The 14490-nt window shown below is 41.0% G+C and overlaps 1 protein-coding gene across 1 annotated transcript; it reads right to left on the bottom strand.

The window, feature by feature from the left end:
- Positions 1–8427: 8427 nt before the first annotated feature.
- LOC147419756 (ras-related protein RIC1) lies at positions 8428–12124 on the bottom strand. Its single transcript, XM_086505234.1, has 8 exons — positions 11971–12124; positions 11327–11399; positions 11188–11235; positions 11066–11113; positions 9283–9354; positions 9044–9199; positions 8861–8964; positions 8428–8771 (listed from the first exon to the last, which is right to left on the bottom strand). Exons 1-8 carry the CDS (start codon positions 11982–11984, stop codon positions 8678–8680), a joined length of 609 nt encoding a protein of 202 aa, XP_086361360.1. The 5' UTR covers positions 11985–12124; the 3' UTR covers positions 8428–8677.
- Between the last annotated feature and the right edge of the window lie 2366 nt (positions 12125–14490).

Here is a 14490-nt window from a genome sequence, read left to right as displayed (position 1 = left end):
TAAGGATAACCGGTGTTTCAAGTGCAGGGAACAAAGGCATGCGTACCGCGCTTGTCCCCAAAAGAACAACCTCCAAGATCCTCCTAGAGCTTCCTTGGTTGAAATCCAAGAGGAGGAGACTCACCAAACTCACGACAAAGGATCTCCTCTATGCCATGCTTGGGGAAAGGTAAGAGAACGTGATGCTTTTATTCTCTTTGACCCTGGTTCTACTCACAATTTTATATCTATAGAGTTGGCCACCAAGCTAGGAATACAATCCTATGAGATGGGAGATGTCCTACCCGCAGACAGTGCCTTCAAGGGGCAAGAAGCTTCAGTCACTCCCTTAATCGGGAAATTGAGGCTTCATGTCCAAGGCTATGTGGACAAAGAGGACTTCTTTATCTCTCCTCTCAAGCATGAGGATGTAATCCTAGGGGCACCATGGTTTGACCGCCTGGCTGCCGATGTTAAATTTCCTGAAAGGAGAATCTCCTTTAAGTTCAGGGAAAAAGACATGTATATAGATGCTAAGGAAATGGGTAACACCATCCCCATTGTACATACACCAGCTTTCAACAAGTCAATAAAGAGCTCTATTTCCGTGTACATGATTTTTGTTAAAGAATCTCAAAATGAACCTAATGCTTTAGCAAAAGAAAATAAAAGCAACCAAAAGGAATTAGAGTTATCCAATTTTCTCAAGGGGTTTCAAGATGTTTTTATTGACGACATCCCTTGTGAGCTACCTCCTAAAGGAGGTAATGATGACCATGCAATTGAACTTCTTCCAAGAAGTTCACCGCCTAATAAACCTCCTTATAGAGTTTCTCAAGCTCAACAAGAGGAGATTATGCGGCAAGTGCATGAGTTAGTTGAGAAGGGTATGGTTAGGCCAAGCTCATCTCCATTTTGCTCACCTGTGCTATTAGTGCAAAAGAAAGATGGCACATATCGTATGTGTGTCGACTATAGAGCACTAAATAGGATCACTATCAAGAATAGGTTTCCCGTTCCACGGGTAGAAGACCTACTTGATAAGCTACAAGGATCGACCTACTTCAGTAGGGTTGACCTAAAAAGTGGCTATCATCAAATAAGGATACTTGATCAAGACATTGTAAAGACCGCATTTTGTACTACATTTGGTCTTTACTAATACATTGTCATGCCTTTTGGCTTGACCAATGCACCAGCCACATTCAACCGCTTGATGGCGAAGCTGTTCAGGCCTCATCGAACCGTCACTGGAGTGTTCTTTGATGATATTATCATCTACTCTAATTCATTGGAGGAACACAAGCAACACCTCCAGGTATTATTTCAAGCTTTAAGAGAGAATAAACTTTATGTTAATCGAAAGAAAAGTAAATTTTTCTTGCAAGAGATTCAGTATTTAGGTCACATTATCTCTCAAGATGGCATCCAAATGGATCCATCCAAGTTAGAGGTAATAAAAGGATGGCCTAAACCAAGGAATCTTCATGAACTAAGAAGCTTCATAGGTATGTGTGCATACTATAGACGCTTCATCGAAAAGTTCTCACAAATTGCGGGACCATTACATGACCTAACAAAGAAAAGCGTTAGGTATACATGGTCTGCTAAGGAGAACAATGCTTTCGAAAAGCTTAAAGAAAAGCTTATCTCTCAACCTGTGCTTACACTACCGGATCTCTCAAAACCATTTGAGGTCCAATGTGATGCTTGTGGTGATTGCCTTGGAGCTGTTTTGCTCCAAGAAGGGCACGCCATAGGCTATGAGAGTGGAAGGCTCGACCCTGTTGAGAAAGCTCTAGGCATATACGAAAAGGAACTCCTTGCAGTTCTACATGCCTTAGACTCATCGAAGCACTATTTATTGGGGACTCCTTTCATTTTGCGAACGGATCACCAAAGTCTTAAGTACTTCATGACGTAGACCAAGCTCTCCGACAAACAAATGAGGTGGGCAAATTTTCTTTCGCAATTTCATTTTCATATTGCTCACATTCCTGGCAAGCATAATCAAGTAGCGGATGCACTCTCAAGACGGCCGAGAGTGAATGCGGTTTCCATAGCAACTCACAATGATCTATCTTCAATGATAGATGAGTATGCTATTGATCCCGATTTTAGAGATGTGATTCCAGCCCTTGCATTAGGGAAGAAAGAAGAACCATTTACTTTACAAGATGGTTATCTTCTCTATGACAATAGACTATGCGTTACTAACTCACTACGTGAGAAAGTAATGTATGAATCTCATGCTCCACCTTATGCGGGGCATAGAGGGATTCAGTCTACCGTAAAGGGAATTGAAACATATTTCTATTGGCCTACCATGAAAGTGAACATACAAGAGTTTGTTTCTAAATGTGTGGTATGCCAAAAGACAAAATTTGATAGAGGGAAGCAACTTGGATTGCTTCAACCCTTGCCAATCCCTAATTCACCATGGGAGAGCATATCCATGGATTTTATCTTTGGATTGCCTAAGTCTATCCATGGGAATACGGGAATATGGACGATAGTAGACAGGTTTAGTAAACAAGCTCATTTTATACCTTTCAAAGAGACTATCAAAGCCCATCATATGGCAACCCTCTTTATTTCACAAATTTTTAAGTATCATGGCTTGCCCATGTCCATAGTGTCGGATAGAGATCCTAGAATGACCAGTAATTTCTGGAAGGGTCTCTTTGAGAATTTAGGAACAAGGCTAAACTTCTCTTCGGCCTATCATCCACAAACTTATGGCCAAAGTGAAATAGCTAACCTAACCATTCTCGATCTACTAAAAGCCTATGTAACGGAAGTAGATCAAAGATCCCAATGGGAGAAGTACTTACCCTTAGTGGAGTATGCTTACAATAACACTGTACATACTTCCACGGGAACAGCACCTTTCGAGGTAATTGAGGGAAGATCAAAAAGTCCCTTGCTACTTAAGGTACATGGGAAGATCTTCGCTGCAGATGAGTATAGCCGAGACCTACAAGAATCTTTCCAAAAGATTAAGGATGCTATCTCTATCTCACAGCAAAGGCAAAAGGCTGCTGCTGACAAGCACAGAAGAGCCCAAGCCTTTAAAGAAAACGATTGGGTCTTGTTAAAGTTTTCCAAGGCTTGATTAAGGCACACAACGGGCAAGAATCCTACGGGTCACCAAAAGTACTATGCTAAACTAGCAAAAAGGTACTATGGTCCCTTTCAGATTCTTAGGCCAATCAATGATATGGCCTATCAACTCAAGTTGCCCAATCATTGCCTCATAGACAATGCTTTTCATGTGAGCCTATTAAAGCCTTACAAAGGAGAGACACCTCAAGAACCAACTATTGAAGACCCACCGGAGATCGAGGACCAAGAAGAGGTGCTGCAGCCCAAGTCCATTCTCCGACATGAAGACAAGGTCCTAAGAGGCGGTAAGACTATCCGACGATATCTTATTAAGTTTAAGAATTATCCTTTTGAAGATGCTAGATGGATGCAAGGCATACAATTAAAGGATAACCTAAACCTTGTCAATGCTTACAATGCTTCCCAAGAGTAAGCAAATGTACAAAATGTTAAAAATGAACAAAATTTTGGTCTTATAAGACTCTTTTTCTTTATTTGTGCACAAAAATGAAGTAGTATGCATGCTTAGATCAAGTTTGCGGAGACGACGTCTCCCAAACACCAAGTAGAGCTTGTCACTCTACTATGAAAGACTGATAGGACTAATGTGCACACATGCTTGCAGCAGCCTCAGGCTCTCAAGTGCCAAATGGACTAGTCATCCATTGTGGAATGATGTCGTAGGGTAACATAGGGATCCTCTACCCGCTAAGAAAAGGACTCATGAACATGCTTTATCTTCTCTACACCATAGTCGAGGACGACTATGATTTCAAGAGAGAGGTAATGTCATAATAATCAATATCCAATTCTCCTAAATGATTTTCTCATATTAAACTGATCATTTAATGTGGGGAAGGCCAGGGGAGAAAAAGCTAGAATATTGGTTAAGCTAGCAGACCGGCCACAGTAGGGATCCAAAGGAGGGAAAATAGGGATCCAAAGGGGGGGCCATCTGCAAAAGAGCGATGTGCAACAATGGGCTAAAAAGACCCTAAGGTTCAGCCCATTAAGACTTCCAAAATGCTAAGGTTCCAAAATTCAAAGGTTATGTCCAAAGGTCAATCCTAGGGAAAATTGGATGCTTTGTGTGTGCCCTAAAAGTCTTTGCACATCCCTACATGGGAGGGGGCGAGCCCTAAAGGTAGGGGATGAGAGAGAAAGCCACACACATACACACACACAGGCTCCCTTTACACAAAGGGAATGAGGGACACATGTCAGCTCCCTAAGCCAGATGCCCACAAGGTGTGCCCAATTTCTATTGGATGACCCTTGAAGTGGACCAATGAGAATTAAGCTAGAGTAAATCTAGTTTAATTAATTTAAAAACATTTAATAAAAGAAACCAATGAGAATTAAGTCTCCTAGAAGACTATTGGGCAGTCTCCCAAGGGGTCCAATGAGCATTCAGGAGCCCCATGGCTTGCCTGATTCCTATTGGCCAGGAGGCAAAGGGGTCCAATGAGAGTTTAGTTTAATTATTTAATTACCTAAAGCTCTCACAAAAGGGGAAAGGGGGACACATGTCAGAAGGCTATCACTTATGCTGCTTAATTGTAATTGGCTTGACTTGGGGAGGGCCAATGAGGCTTCAGCAAGAGCAATTAGCAAGAGGGCTCACCCAAGAGAGAGGGGGGGCTGATTTTTGCAAGGCATTATCTCTCTCACACACACACACACACACACACACAAGCTCATGTGTGAAGAAAGAGAAGACTATCTCTTCCCAAGCTTTAATGGAGAACTCATCACCTACTCCAAGCTTGTGAGATAGAAGCCTACATCAACACTCTCTTGGCATGTGGATACAAATCCAACCAAGAGCCAAGCTTCAATGCATGCTCATCTCCTCTACCAAGCTAATTACTAAGCTAAGCTATGCTACATATGAGTGATTATGTGAGAAGATGTACATCTTTCTCGTAAGATACTCCTTCTTCCTCTGAATCTACTCTCATACCCTGCTAGCTCTCACCATCTTCGAAGGTGTGTGAGGTCTTGGGTCTGAGAACGGAGATAATTCAAGTTGTGTTTGTTAAGTGTTTTGCTTAGTGCATGAAGTTTCCATCTTCATTGCACTAGCTAGTCTTGAAGGAACACAAAGAATTGTATTGTACAATGTCTCTCTTGATGGGAGAAACCATAATACAAAGCCTTTTGGAGAGGGGACCGGCTCCATGAAAATCCGGTCCTCAACTGTTGTCAATAGCTTAATTTCTCTCTCTTTTGAAAGTACTGTGGATGCTATCTAACTAGGTGTTATGCTTTCTGTTGCTCTCTCCACCCAAGCATTCTTGTAATTCTCATTAGGAATCTATTCTAATGAAATGTCCACTATGTTCATGCTAATTTCCGCTACACAAGTTATTAGGCCATTAAATGTTACAGAGCACATGGAACACATGTCATACTCTCACTAAGCTTAACCACATGGGTGCTTGAATGCTATTGGTTGGGCGAAAGAGGGGTCCAATGAGCTTTTACTTCCACCTAACAAATATCTAGCTCTCTCTCTCTAAGGGGTAAGGAGGACACTTGTCAAAAGACTACCCATGTGCTTGACTACAGGCTGCATGTGATTGGCTAAGGGGAGAGGGGTCCAATGAGCTTGTAGCAAGTAGAATTTTTGCCCAAAGCAAGGAGGGGGGGTGCTAGGAGGATATACACCATCACACACACTATCTTGAGAGACCATTCTCACTTGGTGAAAGTTAAAGGAACACCACCTTCTCCAAGCTTGTGAGAGTGAAAGCCTACACCTACACTCTTGGCTATAGAATGCAAATCCAACCAAGAGTCATGCTTCAATGCTTAAGCTTGCCATCTTTTCCATCTCCATTACTATGCTATTATGTATGCTAGCAAGAAGAGTAATAATAAGTGAGAAACTACTTCTTTCTCCTATGGAATGTTTCTTCTTCCTCTTCCCTATCCTCATTCCCCGCCAGCTCTCTCGACCTTCGAAGGTGTTTGAGGCCTTGGGACTAAGGCTTGAAATAGTTAATGCTTTCTTAAAGTTTATGTTATGTTTGTGATCCATGAGGCTTTCCATCTTCATTGCATCACCTAAGTCACAAAGAACACAAAGATTGTATTGTACCAAGTCTCTCTTAATAGGAGAAACTATAATACAAATGCATATTGGAGGGGGGACTGGCTCCATATGAATCCGGTCCTCAACTATTGTCATGTTCTCTAAACTCTCTCTCTCTTGCAAAAGTATTGTTCATGCCAAATTAACTAAGTATCATGTTTATGTTGCTACCATCAACTAAGCACCCACTATGCTCACAAAGTAATCTCTTAAAAGTGCTTCACCTAATTTCTTAATTCCGCTACTTCCAAAGTTCATAGGCAATTTCCATTACACCCCCCCCCCAAATACTCAATCAAGGCTAAGTGAGAGGCAAAAGGCACGATCCAAATAGGACATTATTCTTTAAAGGTCACAACTGGGACAAACCCAGAGGGAGCTATAAGAAAGTGGTTTTAGGTTAAGGTGCACAAAGCGGCCTGAGAGCAAGATACACGGCTAAGGAAGAGAGGAAGCAAGACGGAGACTTGCAATAAGGACGTTAAATAATTATGGTAAATGGCCGAGGACCGGGGGGGGGGGGGGGGGGGGGGGGGGGGGGGGGGGGGGCACGGGGCAGGTAAATGTTTAACCATCATCATTTATCTCAGCCATCATAAGGTTGCTCTTAATAAGTAAGGGTAACCTCCCACTTCGGAAAAAACCAAGAATAGCCGCGTGAAAAAAAGCAAACAAGCCTTTGCAAGGAGGTAGGTGTCCACACTAACCTATTTTAACCATGAAAGAAGAAAAAGGCCCCAAGGTGTCCCAATAAGTGAAAAAAACAACCCCAACCCCCATTTAAACTAAACAAGAGCAAGTAGTAGTACTCTGTGTGTGTGTGTGTGTGTGTGTGTGTGTGAGAGAGAGAGAGAGAGATCGATTTACCAAAAAAAAAAAAGCGTGTTGTGTCATGGGGTGATGTATAAAGACACATGTACCATTGGTAAGAGTGAGGGAGACCCACCGGACACAATCAAACGGAGAGGCATGGAGCCTAGCAAAGGCAATTTTTCTGTTTACATTGGCTTTGATCTTTTTCTTTACTATTTCTCCTTGTCAGAGGCATGTTGGTCAGGTTGGTAAGCATCCAGATTTCTCAGAACTCTTGCTTTAAAATAGTAGTCATTTGTAGCACGAATGCCCCATCGCCTGCGTATTTCATACTAAAGATCTGAGTTTGTAGCCGCTTGGTAACCATTTCACTGTGGATATGGATTCGATCCTGTATATGGAGTGATATCTAGCCTCATACCGAACCAACCCTGTCATATGTCACCTCAGGGAATTTGCCATGTTACCCCCCTCTTTACCATAAGACACTGAACCAAAATTTCAACCTCCATTCTGTGGCTATAATCTACGATGTACAACGGCACCACTGGCAGCTGCATGCGCAAATAAGAAAATCAAACAGACAAACAATTGTTGACAGCTAACAAGAGACGTTTCCTTGGTTTCTGCATAGGCGACGATAGAACAGACATTGTTGACACCCACCAACTATTGATTAATAGCCAGTAAACACAAACGACAGCCAAAATTCAGTTCGCTTGACAGGTCCTCATCACCAGTTCCTGCAAAACTAAATTTACAAGACAAAAAAAGCTCGACAAATAGTATTTACATTTGAGTTCCTTCACCAGTTTGCCTGTGAACAGAGATTCACACGCACAAAACCTCCATCGTTCAATATCCCATATCCCATACAAGAATAAAATCCGTCATAAGGAATTCTGCATCCAGCATTACTGTACATTACAGCTGCTCATCTCAATAAAACGCACGAACAAACGCACCAGATAGTTGCACTTAAAACTCAAATCAAAAATTGCTAAGCACCAGAAGCAATACCAGAACTGAACGATAATATCTAAGCCTACTCAGCTCAAAACAATGTTTCGGACTAGCTCTAAGCTTCTCTGTAAACAACCCTGCTGCCTTGTGCGCACATTTACCCAACCCGACATTGGCAATCGAGGTCTGTCCACCTACTACTACAAACATGGCGCCCAATGTCTCTAACCACTCTACTAACTCACACCTCTGCATGCCTACACAGCAAGAAAATAGCACACACATTTCCTTGAGCTGGCTTTGCCCTTGATATTAATCAGGCAGACCCGGAATAGAAACCAGCAAATTACTTGTTTTCCTGCCTTTTTAAAAAACATTGACTACAAAATCAACATACAAAATGACATCCATGCAGGAAATCGAAATATCGGAGAACACCACAAGCACACACCCACAGTTAAGAAGAGTAGTAATAGAGAATCATCTAACTTTGAAAAGAATGAATCGATATACATTCGAGCAAAATGGCACCCAACAGTTCCTAGACTTCAACACAATAAGGCACACCCTAGAGAAGGGTCAAATAAGAACCTCTCCAAAGTCCTTTTAAGCCAAAAGAGGATCTTATATTGATCTGTACAAGCTGAATTCAGGGAAATTGTCGAGATGGTATCCTTAATAGTCGGCTTGATACAGGACCTGTGCTCTGAATAAAGCAGTCTAAGAGCAACAGCCACTCTTCTGTTGGAGCGGCTGGCCAGACATCTGCACAAGCTTTGGCTTGTTCGCGTTCATTGCTGGTTGACTTGCCATTCTAAACAGACGAGCAAAAAAGACTACGTCAACTACCAATCCACATAAATAACAAATTCACACAAGCTCTCCCACACACACACTTAGTACCTGTTCTTTATTTCTGCCGCCATGGTCATAAATGCTTCCTCCACATTACTCGCATTCTTTGCACTCGTTTCCAGAAAGGGAATGCCAATTTCATCAGCATATGCCTGCATAGCCAAACACCTGCTTAGCCCCTTCCCAACAACAAAATTGCGTGAAACAGCAAGATCCTCAAATGAATCCTACCTTAGCAGTTTGTGTATCAACAACTTTCTTTGCTGTCAAATCGCTCTTGTTCCCAACCAAAAGTTTGTTCACATTTTCACTAGCATAACGATCAATTTCATTCAACCACTGCTTTACATTGTTGAAGCTTTCCTGGTCTGTAACGTCATAAACGATCTGAAAACTCACAACAAAATTGCTCAAACATCAGAAAAAATGAACACAAAAACCACTTTAGCGAAAAGTTTAGGCTTGCTTACAATAATGCCATGAGCTCCCCGATAATAGCTGCTTGTGATTGTCCGAAATCGCTCTTGACCAGCAGTGTCCCACTACATCATTGGAACAGAAGATAAGAAAACCTTAGGCAAGTAAAAACTGATCATTGAGAATGAAAATGCCCATAAGCTCAAAAAGGTAAACCAACTACACACAGTCCTTAAATCTTTATCCGACTTTCCTCCAGACCATTGTACTAGAGTGTCCAAACTTTGCACAGAACAGCAATAACTCACAAACAGTAGGAAATGTACAAAACAATACTCATAGGCAAGAAGAGCTACCAGCTTCTCCGTTACAACCCTAGCTTGAACTAGGTATTACATTAACAGTTAACTGACCCCAAAGTTGTACCCAAGCTACCACTAAGTGCAAAACCCAATATATCAATTATAAGCTCTGAACCTTTGAGAAAGGTACATTTAAACTGGATAAAACTCATAATTATATCCCAACTTTCAGCTAATAACTGGTTATCAAATCTTCACACAATTTGTCCAGTTAAAATTTGACTGCAGCTAGTTGTTAAGTGTCTCTGTGAAAACTTTTAATTTCTTGGTTATTTCCTGCCCACAAGCTACCCGCCTCTACAAAATAATATCAGATAATAAGCCTACACTAGTTTCTCCAAAAAAAATACCATCTTGAAATGCCACCGAATATCAGCATAACATAGGGATCCATAATAAGGCCAAAAAAGGTCACCCATAAATTGGCAACGTATAGTAGTGCAAAAGAGAAAACAACGTGTCTTGGAGCTGATAGTGTCACGATGTGCTTTACATATGATAATTATCGCCTTACACTAGCATTTGCAAAATTTCTAATTAACTAAACTTAATTTTCCATGACATTGCCTCTAAATTGCCTATCAACCTCAACAACTTGGTCTCTGACCAAAGAGTTAAGAAACTAATACAGGGACCCTCATCCCATTCAAAGCAAAGATCATCACAAACTAATACAGCCCAAAAGAAAATTTCAACAAATCATGGTAAGGCAGCAAATTGATAAACTCAAATTAAAAAGACTAACTAAAAGCACCTAGTATCAAAGGCATACATTTGTACCTTAGTGTCGTATAGGCACAGACCATAGAGTCTATACTGCAAGCACACAAGGCAGCCCTACCTTCAATCACAAACCAGGCACCATGAATCTAGAACCGGTAGAGACCATCATCCTCCCTACAGAATTCATTAAGTCATTTGCTCTCATTCTCCGAGATCAACTGCTTAGAAATTCTCCAGCTTCCTTTGGATAGAAGTCACCGGTAACACAATTTTACTAGGGTTTTGATACCGAGTTATAAATCACCACCCATCCCAATTAAGATGTAACATTTATGCAATCTGCACATGTGCTTGTATAGTGTTTGCCTGTAAAAAACTAGCCTCCTGGAAACTGGTCCACCCCTACATTTTGAGATTTGACAAACTACACGAACTAGGAGGAAAATGCTTAATGCCTGAAAACATAGTAAACAAAATTTCAGCCTAACGCAAAACTTAAGCTATCCTTCAGAACTGCGGCGCACCATCACGCAGTAACCTCCACTCCGAAACAAATACAGTTTCTCCTTTACAACAGTCTAAAACCTATAATATAATATCCACACAACCCTGAAGAAACTTTTAGGTGACATTAGTTTTTTTGTTAGCAGCTTTGCAAATAGCAAATAAACCATGGTTGGGATTGACAGGTACGCTTATCAGATACTTTTCCCAAACATTGATTAAAATAATCAAACATGTATGAACTTACAATCTGTAGCTTGATGGTTTTGCTGTCAAGTTCAACTGTGCGAATTTTCTGCGAAAAACATTGGAAAATCACAAGAATGCCAAAAAATAAGGGAGCAGTAGCATTTTGAAGGAGAAACTTACAAAGTCGACACCAATTGTGCTGATGTAGCTTTCCAGATAAGAATCATCCTGAAGAGCACAACCTTGCATTTAACATTTTGCATGCATAAATGACAAACGCACCAGCTAATAGGTTAACATAGAGAGAGAAACAACTTACAGCAAACCGAAGCAAAAGGCAAGATTTCCCAACGCCCGAATCACCAATCAGCAAAAGTTTGAAAAGATAGTCACTGCAAGCCCCATCGCAACAAGTTTTAAGCTGAATCAAAGGGCATAGAATACCCAAATGCATGTGTGCACATGCAAAAGACAGATGAGGGCCACGAAAAACAACTCAAGCATTCTCTGGCTTTTCGAAGGTCTCCTTCAAGTTAGATCTAGCCTAAACAATCACAGATCTTTGTATACAGCGATTTCATCTCCAGTATTGTGAATTCAGCAAAGAGCAGCCACTCAAGTAATCTCTAGTTTCGACCTGTTCATCGAATATTGTGTCCAGATCTCACAAATTGAAGATCTCAGAATTTGGCGCAATATGGAGCATACTTGAATTACGCATTTGTGGTAACTGCATATAATTTAACAAGACCCGCAGAGAGAGTAGAGACTAAAAAATCAGACGTGCAACAGAAACCCTAAAAGCAGACAAGATATGCGAGAGAGAGAGAGAGAGAGTCTCATTCATTCGAAAATGGCTCGCCGAATGTTTACATCATCAACCCTAAAAATCAACAGAAAACTAGCGCCTGGCGTTCTGCCAAACCCTGAAAGAAACAAGATCTGGAAGCAGAATGAACTCACTATTCAGGATTCATGATCACGGGACTGCGAACAGAGGGAATGAGGGGGGAAGCTTGCCGGCACTGCAGCGATGGCGATGTCGGTCTCGAACCCCTCAAACAGACGCCTCAGAGAAGAAATGTAATACAAATAGACTCTGGCGAATGACTTTAATCCCATACACGTTGAAACGCGCACACACTACTATAAACCAAATTTATGGGGAAATTGGTTGTGTGTGAGTCACACTCATGAAGTAAGGGAAGCCCTCCAAGTCTCTCTTGTTTTGTTGAAGCATGTAGTTCACACTGTGAATGGATAGCTTAAAAGTAACGTCTGACAATCGTTTTTCAGCAAATGAAGATTGGCCTCGTGGATACAGTGTGCTCGTCCCCTTCCTTGTGGGGTCACAGGTTCAAGTCGTCTCCGCGTTTCACGTTGAAAATGTCGCAAACATGTTGCTTGTCCGCCCGTTCCATGGCGGGTCCGAAAATCAACGCTTCCTTTTATCCTCCAACCATGGTGTGCCACGAGGGATACGCGCTCAGAGTTGGAGGGCTTGGACCGGCAGTCTGAACCTAGAGTAAATCACCATCAAATATTTTCCAATGGAAGGGTAGTAATGTATGTATATTTTGTTTTGAAAGAGTGATCCCAAGCATGTGCATACAAGTTATCAATCATCCAAACCCCACAAGAAAGGAAAATGAAAAGTCAAATGACGCTAGTAACAATAGAAATTTTAGAGACATAGGATAAGAAGATCATGGTCAATGCATTACGTGCTCACATTTTGTGTCCCAAAAAAAGAAAAACCATATAGAAGTACGGTGTGGAGGTTGCATTGTCTTCACTTAATTATTATAAACTATAAGTAATGTGCCCTTCTCTTGTATACTTGTTTTCCCTCCAATGTTGCAAACCTGCGATATGCCCTCCTCTAGTGAATTGAAGGGTCATGTTTGTTTCTCCTTGAGTATAGGAGGGTCGATTTTTTTGGATTTAAGAAATTTATTACCTTCAAGTTTTGCAAAGTAGTGGCATCATGATGATCCTCCTGCAAAATGGTATGTCCCATGAGCACCCACAAGTGTCGCCAAGTACTTGCAAGGTTTCCTCTCTCCTTGTGCCTCGGTCCCATATTTTCCCAATGCAAACTTGCGCTCTTTTCACTTGCATGTTTCCTCCATTTTTTGACATGCATATCTCGCAACAAGAATCTCTGATTCTGCCATGCATTTTTATGCCTCAACAAAAATTAACTTGAAATCTCATTATGGATTTGCTTTTCCTTATCAACAGCTTCAATCTTAGCATAGGCTTATGGGTTTGCTTTCCCATATCAACAGCTTCAATCATAGCTTCAATGCTTATTCATAACATTGTGTGTTTGAGCTCACATTAGTACATACTTGGCAACACAATAAGCATACAAGATCATACAGAACATCCTTGCCAAATATAGAAACAAAGTATAGTTTTAGATGGAGACTATAATGGGTACATTGCTTCCAATGATGAGCTAAACTTGTCACATCCTTCACTGCTACTCACCTTTTCAAGCATGGTCACTTTTGCGGAAATTAAGCCCTAAAAAGTTGCATTTCTTGAAAACAATTTTTTGTCTATTTTGAGCATGTCTTATAATCAAAGCATTCCAAGACACGATTTCATGAGTAGGATGCCCACTTTGACCTGGATGAAGAGCACCATTTTTGGCATATATATCCACAACAGCACCACCAAGTACAATATCTTTGTTAGGCAACCCTTGTCTCAAAATCTTATCATGAATTTTCTTTTCCTTGTTTGTAACTTTGATCGTAGCACAAGCTTTGAATACACATTTAAGTCACTCCATGAGATGAAGTTGTGAGAAGGGGGATATGACACTTTTTGCCATGTAAAAAATGTCATATTTCCTTTGTTAGGCATATCCTCCTAATAGTGTAGATCAAAAGACTACCTCAAGAGAGAATCCTTGCTTTTCATTCATTAAAAACAACTGAGAGCCCTACATTTGTTGGGCATATTCGTGAAACTATGCACTCCAAGAGAGGTAATCCTATAGACGATACTCATCATAAGAACTTTGATATACATGTGGACCGCAGCATTGCCAGGATTCACAGTTTTGTGATGTAAAGATCCTTCTTGTCGCATTTCGTCCAAATTGAATTTTTTCACTTGCATTGAGTATATTTGTTTTGCAAGAGTTGTGATGCAATATCTTGTCATGCGGGTTGCATAGTTGTTGAAGTATGCCCATGAGGGCTCATGTGTCCTTCTCTCTTTGTGTCCTATGATTGTTTCTTGTTGATAACAGTGTTGTGCAAGAAGTAGCAGCCCACATTGCAATTCAGCTGTGGTTTGGTTGAAGATCGTCACATCATTTGGAGGGAAGCTAATACATTGCATCCGTTAAAAGCATCCAACAAGACACATTGGCTTATATGTACAGCTCTGTACCAACAGCTAAAAAGAAATATGAAACGCAAAGCAGCAAGTGTTGTACAAGGCTTGCCACATCATCTAAAAAGA

This window comes from Adiantum capillus-veneris, chromosome 29 (genome assembly GCF_014529385.1).
Source record: "Adiantum capillus-veneris isolate H3 chromosome 29, ASM1452938v2, whole genome shotgun sequence".
Taxonomy (NCBI): domain Eukaryota; kingdom Viridiplantae; phylum Streptophyta; class Polypodiopsida; order Polypodiales; family Pteridaceae; genus Adiantum; species Adiantum capillus-veneris.
This window is presented reverse-complemented; position numbering and strand designations above follow the sequence as displayed.